Source organism: Geotrypetes seraphini, chromosome 11 (assembly GCF_902459505.1).
Source record: "Geotrypetes seraphini chromosome 11, aGeoSer1.1, whole genome shotgun sequence".
Lineage (NCBI taxonomy): Eukaryota > Metazoa > Chordata > Amphibia > Gymnophiona > Dermophiidae > Geotrypetes > Geotrypetes seraphini.
Window position 1 is genome coordinate 98,002,638 of NC_047094.1, and position 14,575 is coordinate 98,017,212.

The 14,575-nt window shown below is 41.0% G+C and overlaps 1 protein-coding gene across 3 annotated transcripts in view; it reads right to left on the bottom strand.

Moving 5' to 3' along the window:
* PHACTR3 (phosphatase and actin regulator 3) overlaps positions 1-14,575 on the bottom strand; it is a 312,301-nt gene that overhangs the window by 127,224 nt on the left and 170,502 nt on the right. For all 3 annotated transcript variants that reach the window (XM_033914120.1, XM_033914119.1, XM_033914118.1), the window contains one exon: positions 13,244-13,397. In XM_033914120.1, coding sequence (XP_033770011.1) covers positions 13,244-13,397 — 154 coding nt within the window. The remainder of the gene's footprint in view (positions 1-13,243; positions 13,398-14,575) is intronic.

Consider the following 14,575-nt stretch of genomic DNA (forward strand, 5'->3'; position numbering starts at 1 on the left):
CTGATCAGCAGTACCACATACCACCACTAGAGCTGTGGAGAACACAGAGAAAAATTCCGATGCTGAATTTTCGGCGGGAATTTCAGTGTTCCTTTGTCTTCAACTAATGAGCTGTGCTTACCTTTCAGTTGTACCAGTAAAGAAAAAGCAGTTCCATAGTTACAGAAAAGCCAAGCTTGAATTATGAAAATGTTGCAGCATGAACTTTTTAAAGCCATGATTTAAATTTCACTGAAATTAATTTAGAGACTCCGACCTTACAAGTTGCTAAAACTATTTGCAAAAGACATTTCTGGACTCATATAAAAAATTTTGAACGAAAAAACAGACTTTTCTTAAACCACGTTACTTTAAATCATTTCATTTGAATTAGGCTTCTGAACTTTAATTATGCTTTTGCATAATTTCATAGACTTATTCTGATATTGTATTAATAACTGTATTTTCTTTATCATTGTTTTCATGCATTGTTCTCAGAAAATATTTTGTTTATCCTGTATTTTAAATTTTATTTCATATGACTGTATTTCCATACACAGTGGCAGCTTCTAAGCTGTAACACAGTGCCACAATATTGTTTAATTGGGTTTAACAGCTGATATCATCAGTCCTTTTAATGATTTTAATTTAAATTTGAGAAATGAGTTCCTGCAACACACACAGAAAAAGAAAACTTATATCTGATGTGCATGCATTATCTGCACATGAGTACATTTCCATATTAAGCATATATTTGGGTTTTCTTAACACTGTGCATTATTGATATAATTCCAAAATTTTATAACATAACACTTTTGAGCATAGGGACTAATTAAATTAGGTAATACTGAGGTTCTCTTTATCTTAGGGAAATCTAGGGTTCTATTTTTCTTTAGCTATACTTTCTCTAAATTTCTGACTTTTTAACTTTAAAAGTACTGGAGTTTCATGAATACCTCTATGAATAAAACAACAGACGTCTCTGCTCTAGGACTGTACTTGCACCTAGAACAGACACTGTCTAACTACCACTGGAATGGTAAGTTTCCTATATGATATGGTTTAGACAGCAACTTACATAAATGTACACTTAGATGGGTTTTATCTAGAATAGTGGATGGGATTTGCTTGCATTCTCACTAGAGAATTCAAGTAAGCTTTGGGTAAGATCTTCTAGGCACCTGCCGTTGCAGGCCTAGGTAGTACATTTTTCTGGCTTTTGCTATCTAATTGGCATTTAAAAGAATATACTTGCACAGACACACTGATCCATAAGAAGAACCGTACCCTGAGTGAACCCCAGCGCCACAGATAAGACCACGAGCTCAATTATGAATATTACTTCATAAATTCAGTAATATCCAAGAGGGGATTGAATCGTGGCTCATGGTGGCTAGCGCTGTTTAATGGGACGATATTGAGGTCAGAAGCATGATAGTGCAGTATTTTTGTAGCGCCAGTTTTTCGTATGATTCTGGGTAATTCTAGTTAGACAAACATCTGTGTTAGTTAAGGACTGCGCCCAAATAGAAGCGTACGAAAAATAGGTGAATAAAACATTTAAATATAATGTAGCTAAGGCCAGAAGAAAAAACACACTAAAGATTAATATAAGGAAAAGAATGGTGTTTTCTTGTGTACTTTGCTGTTGAGCTAAATCATGGTGGAAATCATGACTACATGAGACATGGAGCCCAGTTTAGGTTCTTTACTATAACTGTCCTGTCTTAGGTCACCATCTTGTGCCAGTGAATAGTTTCTGTTCTTTGTTCAGCTTCCCGCCTTTAGCCTCGTGGTTCTAATTGTTAACAGATGTGCTCAGGCCAGTTAGGAAAACTCCATATTCCAAACTGAGATATAAAATGTATGAAGTATGAATGGCCAAGATATGAATGAAATTATGAATGTTTGGGGCCCATGAATGAAATATAAATGGTTTTATAAGCAGAAACATTAAGAAAAAATCTTGAGCACAACATCTGGAAGTGATTAGAGTCAGTCTCAAGAATAGGGAAAAGGGGGGCATTGGAAGCCCATGCTTCAGGAAGAGGAGAGGGGGATTTAACCCCCCCTTTTTTCTCCTGAGTAAGATTTCTGTGTAAGGCCATGTAATTTGAATCTGTCAGCTTAGGAGTTTTTTTTCCTTTAAGGCTCAGAACTTGTCAGCATGGAAGGACTGAGAATTTACCATGTTAATAATTATAGATTCTCTTGAATGTTATAATGTTAATTCAGAAATCAAAAGTAATTTTCTGAAAACTTTGTATAACTTTTAAACATGGAGGAATGTTTCTTTGTTTAAACTTTAAGACCACCCATAGAAATGTTATTGGTCGTCAAACTTGATGATGTCACTAAACCAAAAGTTATATAATAGACTGTAATGAGATAGAAAGACGAGACCATTGTGAGAAGGCCAGCCTTTGGCCACGATGATGATCTCCCATGAGCGCAACGTAAGCAATTATGCTATTCTTTTGATCTAATAATGGGAAAATAGAACCAATAATTCAATAAATCCTGGTTATAATTTTAAAACCTTGCGCTGGTGTCATTTTGCATGTAGAATTATTTTCAAACCTGAAGCTTTCACAAATGGCGTCAATGCCCCATGCTCAATCTAGTATAGGGAAAGCAAGCCATTTTGACATCACCGATGAAGTTGGCTCTTAGGCATTGGTGGAATGAGGCATTATGACATCACAATAAGAGGGGCAGCTGAAAAGTTCTCAGCCCAACCGAAAAGAGAATGATGTGGAGCCATGAAACTGACAAGTTATTCCACACTTTTCTTGACACGTTTCATTTCATGTGGAATAACATGTAAGTTCATGGCTCCTCATCATTCTCTTCTTGGTTGGGCTGAGAACTTTTCAGCGGCCTTTCTTGTTTCTTCAGTAAGAGTGAGTGAAGTTGAAAAAGTGATTTCCAAGATGATGTGCCTTGGGGTTGTGTGACAGGGAGGGTCCTGTCATACTGGAAGAAACCCTGCAGTGCTCTAAAACTATCCCTAAACCTGCTCCTAGAAGCAGGCAGGTTAGGGAAACTGCCCTGCAGAATTTATCCCCAGTGAAAGGCAACTCAAAAGTGACCCGATTATATTTGCTTAGTTCTAGTGTACGGAATTCTAAAGGCAAAGAACTACAAGAAACAGCAGGCACCAGGCCAGTGATAGCAAAACCCACAAAGGGATTAGCTCCTGCAATCAACTCTGCTGGGGGCAAAGCACCAGAGAACCACAGGTGTTTATAGAAACAATCAGCCCAATGCTAGAGAAAAGGGTGTAGTCCCTAGACCAGGGAGGTAGCCACAAACTTACAGCCTACCTGAATCATTGGAGAGAAGCAGACTTGTGCAAGCCGGGATTCAGAAGCACTTCCCAAAGCAAGCAGGTAGAAAACCTCAGAACTGAAGCCTCTAATCATTCTTCTGAAGGTATTGAATATGATGTGGAAATGCCAGAAGGAATGTTAATAAATGAAGAATTAGGCATGTTTGAAGGCATAGTCATAGAGTGAGGTTTGAGAAAAGTAGAAGCTGTTTCTGATCATGTGGTGTTGCCTCACAATATAAAGTAACAGAAGAACGGAAATTACTGCTTCTAATTTATCTAAGGGTAACAGAAGAGTTAAGAATCATTGCTTCTGAATTTGCATAATCACAGGAGAACTGTGGAGGAACCTATCCAAGTAATGCAAGCAGGATGCAGGTTTCAGGACTTGAAATTGAAAAGTTATTTTTGGTGATTTGAAAACTGGCAAAGCTCAGCTTGGTGAAGGCACCTTTGTGGAGTTTTTGTTTGTCATCAATTGTTGGGATTGATTGGGCAGGGAATAAGCATGGTGGGCTAACAGGCTGTTTAGCCACCAATGAGAGTTTTTTGTATGTTTTGAATTGCACTTATACAAAGCCAGAAAATAAAATTCATACTAAACACCTGTGCTGGACCTTTTTATTTGATGCAGACGCCCCTCTACCCTCCATGCCTCATTCAACCGCTCGGCTGAGGCTTGGATGACCCAGGTCAGGACTCTGGCTAATCCAGTCCAGCTCTTACCTGGTCACAGTTGCCAGGACACAACCCTCAGAAAATTGGAATCTCGCCTTGCATATTAAACATAACCTTTGAATGAAGTATTATTAATCCTGCACGTTTTTTGTTGCAGGAGCTGATTTATAATTGTCCTTTTTTTTTTTTTTTTTTATAAAAACCCACCAAGATGGTGAGAGTTATGCTAAATTAGCTTACTTTATACTTGGAAGCTCTTATTTGATTTTAACTTTAGTGCTCTATTTTCATTTGCTAATAAATCTTTTAAAGTGCGTTTATAAATCTTTAGCTCCTTCAGACCTTTCTCAATAGATAACGTTCAACAGGAGACAGACTGCTTGGCAGCCTCTGGGAATAAAAGTTCTACTGAATAGAATAGGGTCAGTGAAGAGGTTATTAAAAGGGCAGATGATTTAATAACAAAAAGTGTCTAATCAATAAACTATTGATTTGCATGGCTCTTGCCTTTAACAACTTGCAAGGAAAAAAAACTTAAGTCACAGTTCAGGCTCATAAAATGCACGGTTTCCTTAACTGCTCAGCATATCGATGTGTATCTGATGATGATAAATTTCTCTTTCTGCATTTAAAATGTATTACATGTTCAAGACAAATGATTAGGAATGTGCTTTCATTTGCAATGAAAAAGAAACTATCCCTTTGAAATTCTCCATTTAGTTTTCTTTTTTTTTTTTTTTCTTGAAAATGAGATCAAAGAAAGAAATGAAATTTTGCAAATCAAATGCACTAAGGGTCAGATTCTGTACAGGACACCTAACTTTGGGATTTGTACACAATTAAAAAATAAAAATTGGCATGATAATTGACTGTACCAGTTTTCAGCCAATAAACCCCCCCCCCCCCAAATAATTACCAAGTAAGAGTTCAGCACAGAACTCTTAGGACACCTAGGTGGAAGCAGGATTAATTCGTCGAGGGCCCATAGGCACCCAAGTACACTGGGCCCCCTGCCCCGCCCCACCCCACCATGCACCCAGGCAGAAACAGGAAGCTGCGTCTGAGGGAAGCTTTGGGCAAGCAGCACTGCTTGCACAATTACAGTTCCCGTTGCCTTTCTTACCCGCGTTGCTTGCTTGTCTTACTTTCCATCGATGGGGAGGGGGGCCGCGTTGCCAATCAGGGTGGGGCCCGCATTGCCGATCGGGGTGGGACCCATGTTGCTGATCGATGCTGGAGGGGCCCATTGCCATTGGGAAACAACAATGTTGATGCCCTTCTTCATTGGGCCCCCCTGAACATTTCGGGCCCTAGGCATGTGCCTACTTGGTCTATTGGTTAATCCTGCCCTGGGTGGAAGCACCCTCCAGCGCCTACCTAAAAAGTAGGCGCATGGATGACATAGGTGTTGGAGTTAGGCGCCGTTAAATTAGGCCAAGTAAAACCTGGCCTAGTACACACCTAGACGAGGCTAGGTGGGATTCTATAAGCAGCGTCTAGCAGCTGATTGACAACCTCGTCAAGTGATGTTTAGGCAACGTTTATAGAATCTGGCTCTTAATGGGGTTTTTATATAGCTGGGTTATAAAGCAGGTTATGGTGAAATGTATACCTAGGACTTTTTAATGTGATACCTCACTGGAGTATTCATTTATTTATTCAATTTTCTATACTGTTCTCCCAAGGGAGCTCAGAACGGTTCACATGAATTTATTCAGGTACTCAATCATTTTTTCCTATCTGTCCTGGTGAGCTCACAATCTATCTAATGTACCTGAGGCAATGGAGGGATTACGTGACTTGCCCAGGGTCACAAGGAGCAGTGTGGGTTTGAATCCACAACCTCAGGGTGCTGAAGCTGTAGCTTTAACCACTGCGCCACTCTAGAAATCAAGATGTAGTAAATGTGAGCCAAGTACAAGACAATCAAGCCATTGTGACATCACTGATGAGGTTGGCTCTTAGGCATTGGTGGAATGAGGCATTATGATGTCACATTACCAGCTCTAGTAATCAGAGGCTGAAGCTTTTCACACTATTTATTACTCAATTTTTTAATACCATTCTCTCAGGGGAGCTTAGAATGGTTTATATGAATTTATTCAGGTAGTCAAGCATATTTCCCCGATTGCCCTGGTGAGCTCACAATCTATTTAATGTACCTGGGGCAATGGGGGAGGGGGAGAGGGCTTTTAGTCACTTGCCCTGGATCATGAGGAGAAGCATGGATCTGAACCCACAATATCGGAGGTTGTAGCTTTAACCACTGCGCTACACTCTCCCCCTACAGTGCCCCCCTGCTCTGCTCGGATGTGTCTGTGTGGCCAGTGTGCTTGCTAAGAATGCTGGCTGCTAATACATCTCAATAGATTGAGTTTTTCTTTTTGACGGGTTCGAAAATGGTCACAACACTGAGCACAAAAACATCTAGAAAATGGTAATTTTCTAATAAAAAGTCATTTTTCTGATATGAAAATGGTAATTTTCTCTATAGGATTTTTGGATATGTTTCCCAAAAGGTCCAAATTCAGACTTAGGCGTCCTATTGAAAATGCCCCTCTTTGCATGTTTATAATTCTAAAATGGATATTCCTATTGCACATAAATGTCCATCTCTCCATGAATTTCAGAACAGGCTTTATGTTGGCAGATCTTTCTCAAAAATACTAGTGGAACTTGAGATACCCCCGACCTGGATGTCTCGGTTTTGATTTGTGTGTCCTTTTTAAATTACTGCTCCAAATCTTCAAGCCTGAATGCTGAAAATGCTGGCAGAACATTAACTGGATGATTTATCCATTTACAATCTTTCCTGGGTTTTTCTGTGCTCAGAGTTGATTGCATAAATTACACAGACAGCAACTGAATTGTACAATTATTTTTATACTTGAAAGCTCTGCCCCCAACTGTAACTATGCCAAATTTAACCTGTAAACTGTATATTAGTATTAAATCACTAATGTGTCAAGTTAAGATAAAGCTTGTATTGAAAAACCTTGCACTGGAATTATGGCAAATTGTAACTTGTAAACTGTATATATATATATATATATATATATATATATATTGTAAACTGTGTGTATGTGTGTATATATATATATATATATATATATATATATATATATATATATATATATAGGTATTAGATCCCTAGTATGTGCTGAATTAGGATAAAAGCTTATAACAAAAAACCTTGTACTGTAACGATGGCATATGGTAACCTAGTTCCAGGGGATTTACACGTAGAATGATGCAGGCCAAATTTATTATATCAAATAAATAAATGCGGTTAAAAACAATACCTTAAACAAACCAGGGGACCCGACACGGTCTGTGTTTTGGTAAACACGCCTTCATCAGGGGTCCCAGGGTGAAAAGGGATCAAATGAAACCGCAAACACACTAGAGCCTGTACAACGAAAAATGGCCGAGATCAGTCTGTGTTTGGGCTACTACGCATATGTACTGGCATATGGTAACCTGGTTCCAGGGGATTTACAAAAATATTAGCAAGACTAAATGTAAGGAATCACAAGTGCCTATTTTAAGAACATAATTATTCTTCACTTTGTCTAAAAGAACAATTTGCTAGTGGCAATTAGATCTTCATTGACAGGATTGCATCTCTTGTTCCTCCTGGGCATTCTTTAATCAGTTTGCATTATGCACTAATCCTCTTTGGTGCTCTGAATATGAAAAAAGTAAATTTATCACTGGCTAGTAGGAGTCTTGCCCACACCTATTCCTCCTTCTGTTGAGAACCACATTCCAATTCACCTGCCAGCAATTTATATAGAAACTAGTCGTTAAGCCCGTTACATTAACGGGTGCTAGAATTTATGTCTGTCTGTATTTTTCTTTCTGTCTCTTTCCTCCCTCCATTTCCCTGTGTAGCGCTGTCTCTGCTTTCTTCCTCAGTCTGCACTCTCAAACTGTAACATTACTGCTTAGCTTTTTCTCCCTGCAAGCATCTCTGCTCTAGCCCCCTGTCCTTCTGTGACTGTCTGTGTGTCTCTCTCTACTTGTGCACTGTTTGTTTGTTTTTTTCAATCTCTCTTTAGCTCCTGATCCCCTCTCACTGACCCTTGCCGACTGCATGTAATTCCGGTTAGGTTTCCATGGCAACCCTGCTCGCGGGTCTGTTCGGTAGGGCCGTTTTTTCGGGTCTGCCGGCGCCGGGTGGGGAAGAGTCCTGGCTCCTTTTTTGGTTTGGGCGCGTGCAGAGGGGCTCAACAGCGCACAACCACCTTTCCTTCCCTCCCTCCATCAGGTGCAGTGCAGCTCCACCAATGTTAAAAGCAGCCGCATCGAAATCAGAGGCCTGCCACTGCCGTAGCACGTTCCCCTCTGCCTTGGTCCCGCCCCTTCTCTGACATATGGGACCGCGGCAGAGGGAACGTGTTACGGTGGCGGCAGGACTCCAATTTCAAAGCAGCTGCTTTTAACATAGGCGTAGCTCAACTATACCTGATGGAGGAAGGGAAGGAACGGTGGGGCAAATTTCGTCAACGGCAGTCCTTGTGCGGTTCGAGAGAGGGGGGGGGTGGAGTCGGCGACTTGCAGCTTCGCGTGCCTCCCACCCCCCTTCCCTCCGGCTCCGCCGCCGATAGTCTCCACCTGCATTGCCCCTGGCGCAGCACTCACCGGCCCGTCGGGCGGGGAACGGAGGAACAGGTTCAGGGCTGCCAGGGGGGGAGGAGTGAGTCCGGCTGAGACTGGCAGGAAGAGGAAGGCGGAGCAGGTGAGCCGGCACCGAAAAAAACTTTAAAGAGCCAGCCAGACCGTGAGTGCGAGCTGTTGTAAGTTTGCATGTGCACTCTTGCCGGCCACAGACATACGGATCACGGAAGCACGCGGATTAGAGTGCGCATGCGCCGCCTACGGTTTTATTATATAGATAAGGGGTATGTTTTGTGCGCATATAGGGTATCTTTTACCTCTAAGAACTAGTGAAAGTAAATAGCAATAACATCGTTACATTAGGCACCTGTGTCTTTATTATATAGGTTTGAAATAGGTGCCTATTTGGTCTTCACACATAAACCACCTGTTATAATATCACCCTCCATGAGAACAGCAAAGTGTAATTTATAGGTTGAAATGATATAATCTTGTGACTTTTGCTGATGTATGAGATTTTTATGTTGTACAAATCCTGAAATATGTATGTAATACTGTGAACCGCTTTGGATAATGGCGGATTAAAAATGTTTTAAATAAATTCATAAAGAAAGGACTAAAATCGCCACATACATCACAGTTTGAACTCTAGCGCAAAAATCACTCCAGTTTCCCCTGATAGTCACATATTTAAGTATTTTCCAGGTGAAAACTATCTCTGGGCAAAGGTGACTAAAGTTACCAGAAAGGGGACTTCCAGTTGATGACATTCGAGCGATGGCTAGCTCTGCCTGAAACTCTGATCGAGCCCCAGCATTAAATATGACATTAAAGCATATCCCAAGCTGCAAACCTGCTGATGTCCCTCCTATCTCTGGCGCTATACTATTTGAAGCGGCTGAGCACTAACTTTGATGTCTCGCAAACGCCCCAGCAAGATCTGTATTTTCATACTACGGCATGCAATGAGAGCAGGGGAACATGTGGTGGCACCATGCTTGACTCTCTACCTGGAGATGACATTTTTGTCTTCTTCTCTGGGCACTACAGATATGGATTTATCTGCCGACTTTACCTCGCTCACAAAAAATGATCTACAAGTAAGGCTGCAGGACTTAAAGCTTACATTACAAGCAGATACAGTGGCCCATATGGGTGAGATCTAGGCCCTCATACAAAATTTATGTGGAGGCCTGGAGGACCTTAGGATCCACGTCAAGGAAATAGAACGACAACTAGAAGAGCAAGCAGATCGCCTCTCTAATACAGTGACATGGCTAGATACTTTGACAGGCCAGTTGGAAGATTTACTTGATAAAAGTTGATCTTGAAAATAGAGCGAGATGCCATAATATCAAATTTCGCAGGATTCCTGAATTGGAGGAGGATGAGAATTGTAGGGAGATTATTTGAGACATTTACTTTCAATTAATACAACCCCAACTCCCAACCAATATCACTTCTGCTGAGGGTATTCTCCTTGACTGTGTTCATAGAGCATTGGGCCCCCAAAAAATCAATATGCCCCGAGATATTGCCTGCTTTCATTCCTATTTAATTAAAGAACAAATATTTTACAGCATGAAAATCTAGAGCTATAAAATATCATGGTATTGAAATTACATTATTTCCAGACCTTTCCAGTGTCATTTTGCAAAAGTAATGTGACTTTCATGATATCACACTTTTGCTATGCAGAGAACATGGCCACTATAAATGGCTGTTTCCTTTGATCTATCTTTTATTATTAGTGTGAAGACTTAAAGAATAATAGTAACAGTCGAAGCATGCATGAATTTGAGATAGGCAGGCTTATGGAAGGATCATGAACCACCTACTCAGCCAACCTCTGCAACACACCCTGAAATGCCTAAGGGGCATCAGGTTCCCATCAGAAATAACAGATAAAGGGTCAGTCTTCGGAATTTTCTGAATCTATTTCCACTGAAATTTGATCAGCTTACCTGCTTTTCACAGAACATGTTGATTGCTATATCATTGTTGACGATATGTTGTGTTCTTGTACGGCAGGGGTGTCCAACCTGCGGCCCCGATCGAGGACGATGCAGTGTTTTCCTCTGCAGCCCCTGGTTGTTTACCGTCTTACCGGCTCCCTCCTCTGTCTTGCTGCACAGTTTGCACGTTTGTGCAGCCCCAGAAACATTTTTTTCGGTCAAGGCGGCCCAGTGAAGCCAAAAGGTTGGAACCCCTGTTGTACGGTGTCTAAACTATGGGGCTCATAATAAAAAAAAATAAAGACGTACTAAAACCATCACAAGTTGGCACTTGGATGTCCATATTGCCGGGATGACCAACTGCTGATTTTCAAAACCATCTTTCTGAACATCTTGCGCGGCGTTCCAGTCGCTGTGCTTTCAAAGATCCAGGGGGCGCATTGTGAGGCGGGTTTAGGGCGTGTTTAGATTTGGACGTCTTGCAGCGATAATCAAACCTTTCCCAAAACATCCTGGATGGAACTTAGATGCTCTGAGCTAGACCTATTTTAAAAGCGTCTTAAGTGCCAAAAAGTTACCCAAACTGACCAGAAGACCACTGGAAGAATTAAGTAATGCCACTCTGCACTCCCTCAGTGGTCACTAATCCCCTCCCACCCACCCCAAAATATGAATGAAACTGTACATACCTGTCTCTAGAACAGAAGTATCTGGTATGGGAAAGCCTAGTAGACCATCACAAAGGTGTCTTAAATAGCCTGGTGGATGGGCTAATGAGCCATAGAGAGGAGGACCCAGGTCCTTAAGCCCTTCTGATTAGTACCTTTATAATGGAAGGTGTGAGCCCATCAAAACCTACTATACTGCCATATAGCTACCATCTGAAGCCATAAGGTCTATTGGGGTGGTACACAGGTGGCTATAGTAGGTTTTGGGGGAGTTTTGGAGGACTTACCATAAATTATAAGAGGGTTATGGTGAGATGTACACATGGCACCCTTTATATGAAGTTCACAGCAATGCCCTTAAGGTGCCCCAATGCTCTATTGGCATGTTTGTGTGGACAATCCATCACAATGAGGCCCCTCCCACATCCAAATGGTCTAGATTTGGAAGACTTGGACATTTCTGTGGTTGAAAATGGGGAATTAAGTTAGATGTCCTAAGGTTGGACATCCTGGCGGGCAAGACATCCAAGTAGATGATTTTTGAGAGAAAAAAATTTTGGGGGGGGGATGTCAAGCTGTTTAAAAAATGGACGTTTCTCCATCCACAACTTTGAACGTCTTGCAGGACACATCTAAGTCGTACTTAGACAGCCTTTTTGAAAATGGCCCCCTATACATTCACGCTTTTACAAACTAACATACTTGATTTTACAGAATCTATATTTGAAGAGTTTTGGCTTTTCCAAGCTGTCACCAAGCCAAGGGATTGATTGGTAGATTCTCTGAAGGCCTTATAAAATCTAAGAGACTCTATCCTCTGTATAAAGTACTGGCTCTTTGCGATCACCGACTTTGACTTCTATGATACTGAACAATTTTCGAGTAGCCTATGCCATGCATCACAGTTGATAGAAAGCGTGCAGTACAAGAATGTCATTATAAATTCCTAATGCGAATGTACATCCACCCGTCTAGAGCAAAAAAGATGGGTCTCCCCTCAGATGAGATTTGTCTCACGTGTGGCATATCTGATGCTTCCTATAAGCATTATGGAAGTAATTCTAGAAACAGCCCCTAAATCAGTAGGTGCCTATGGAAATGGCACCTACCGCATCTCATTAAATTCATTTATAGAATTGCACCTAGTGGCGCCAGTAGACATCCATAACTTAGGTGCTGGTAGACTAGGCCAGGGTTTTCATGGCCTACAATACCAGTGCCTAACTCAATCCAAACTCCGCCCCTAATCATGGGATGCCCAAACTCCACCCCTAATCATGCCTACATTGCACCTATCGAGTTAGGCACCTACCTGAAAATTAAATTTTTTAAATATTGTTTTTAATTGGTTTATAAAGGTGCTGTTCAATTAACAACGCTGATTGAAGTAATTAAACAATGATGTGTCTAGATCAGCTAGGCACGCTGATGTAGGTGTTTTCTATAGAATCGGAGACTGTACACTTATCTAACAATTTTGGACTGCGGGTTCATCTCGATGGAATGTGTCACAGAACCAAGGTAGGCAATTCCAGTCCTCGAGAGCCACAGGCAGGTCACAATAAATATGCATGAGATTGATTTGCATCTCAAGGAGGCAGTGCATGCCTCCCGAGATTCCAGGTGCCACCCGAGATCCCTCCCCCACGCAAAAGCCCAGCTTGCCTAGCTGATCTAGGCACATCATTTTTTAATTAGTTCAATCCTGTCAAAGCCACACATGTGGGGGAGGAGGGGAGGTAGTTTATAATACTTCTCCTCTCCATCTTCCCCTCTTCCCCACGTTCAATCCTAGTTCAATCCACCCAAGATTCCAGGAGGAGAACAGGTATTCTATAATGACTTTGGTACAGATAAATATCATTATACAATTGTGCTATATGCACCCCGTTATGGCACCTTCATCTTGGTGCCAAGCTATAGAATCTCCCTCCATGTGTATATTCTCTGCCATAGTGACTTTAGATGTTCCACTTCATGACTCTGGAGAACTAGTATATCAATACACTTACTTAGAAAGTTTCATTTCAATCTGTTGTCGGATTTCTTGCCTTTCTTCATCAGTTCTTCTTGGGAATATATTCCTATCTTCTAGCTCCTGCTTGCTCGGCCTGTTCTTCAGCTTCACCGCCAACAGCTCCTTCTTGCATTTCCTGGGCAAGGAACCTGAAATGTAGCATTTATGAGGCGGGACATGATCACTTTCAATTCTATTTCTTCAACTCCTTATTTAAAAAAAAGGAATTAGCATGTTTTGAAAATGATGAACTGTGGCTTGAGATCTAGATTTAATTTAATTTAAAGGCTTATATTCTGCCCTTTCAATCACCAAATCATTAAAAGTGGATTAGTACTACAAACACTATTTATCAGCTCTATAGCGTTGAAAGGAGTACACAGTGCTATAAACGTAATGGATGGACCCTGCTCAGGAGAGCTTACAATCTAATTTAAACAAAGAGGACATATAGGGGTTGGGGAGTTTCTTGCGGAGAGAAAGAAGTGGACTTACAAAAAAGTGGATTACAATAAAATCATACTAAAATGCAAAATAAAACAAAATAAGATATAATATCCATAAAATCAATAAAATCAATAAAAGTCACAATTTTTCATAACTTTCAAATTCGTGCCAATTCCACTTTTTGATTCTGCAAAGCTGCCCCTCTGTGTGTGCTACCAGATATCCAGGGGAAGAAACATATACATTTTGGGCTTCCTGTCTTGAAAGATTCATTATCAAATCTCCAGGCTGGCCATCTTTGAGAAACAGCAACCAAAACATTTCAGGATATGGGAGGGATTTATCACAATCTTTATGGATGTATCAAAATATCGAGTGCAGGTACTTTAATTTTAAAGCCAAAACTAGAACTAAACAAACAGAAATTCCAATATCCCAGTTCTGCACACAATTGCCCACTTGGGCACAATTGTCCACACTCATTTTTTTTTTTTTTTCTGATATGTGCACAAAAAACCATGCTTACCGCAAATGTTTGTGTGTGTATCCCCCCAGCAGGCTTCCCCCAATTTGCACAGATAAAATTTTCATATACTTAGCTGGATGCATGCCCTTGGTATGGGCCCCAGAGTGACAGACTGGGTCAAGAACTGGTTGAGTGAAAGGCTATATAAAATGTGTGCGCATGTGTGTGTGTGTGTGTGTGTGTGTATGTATGTATGTATGTATATATATGTGTGTGTGTGTGTATGTATACACTTTTTTTTTTGGGGGGGGGAATGGTCTTTTGCTCTTTGCAGCTTATGACTACCTCTGACAACCAGGTGACTAGAAGACGATGTTAGTCCATTGGTGGTGAAATGTTACTCTGCATTCTGAG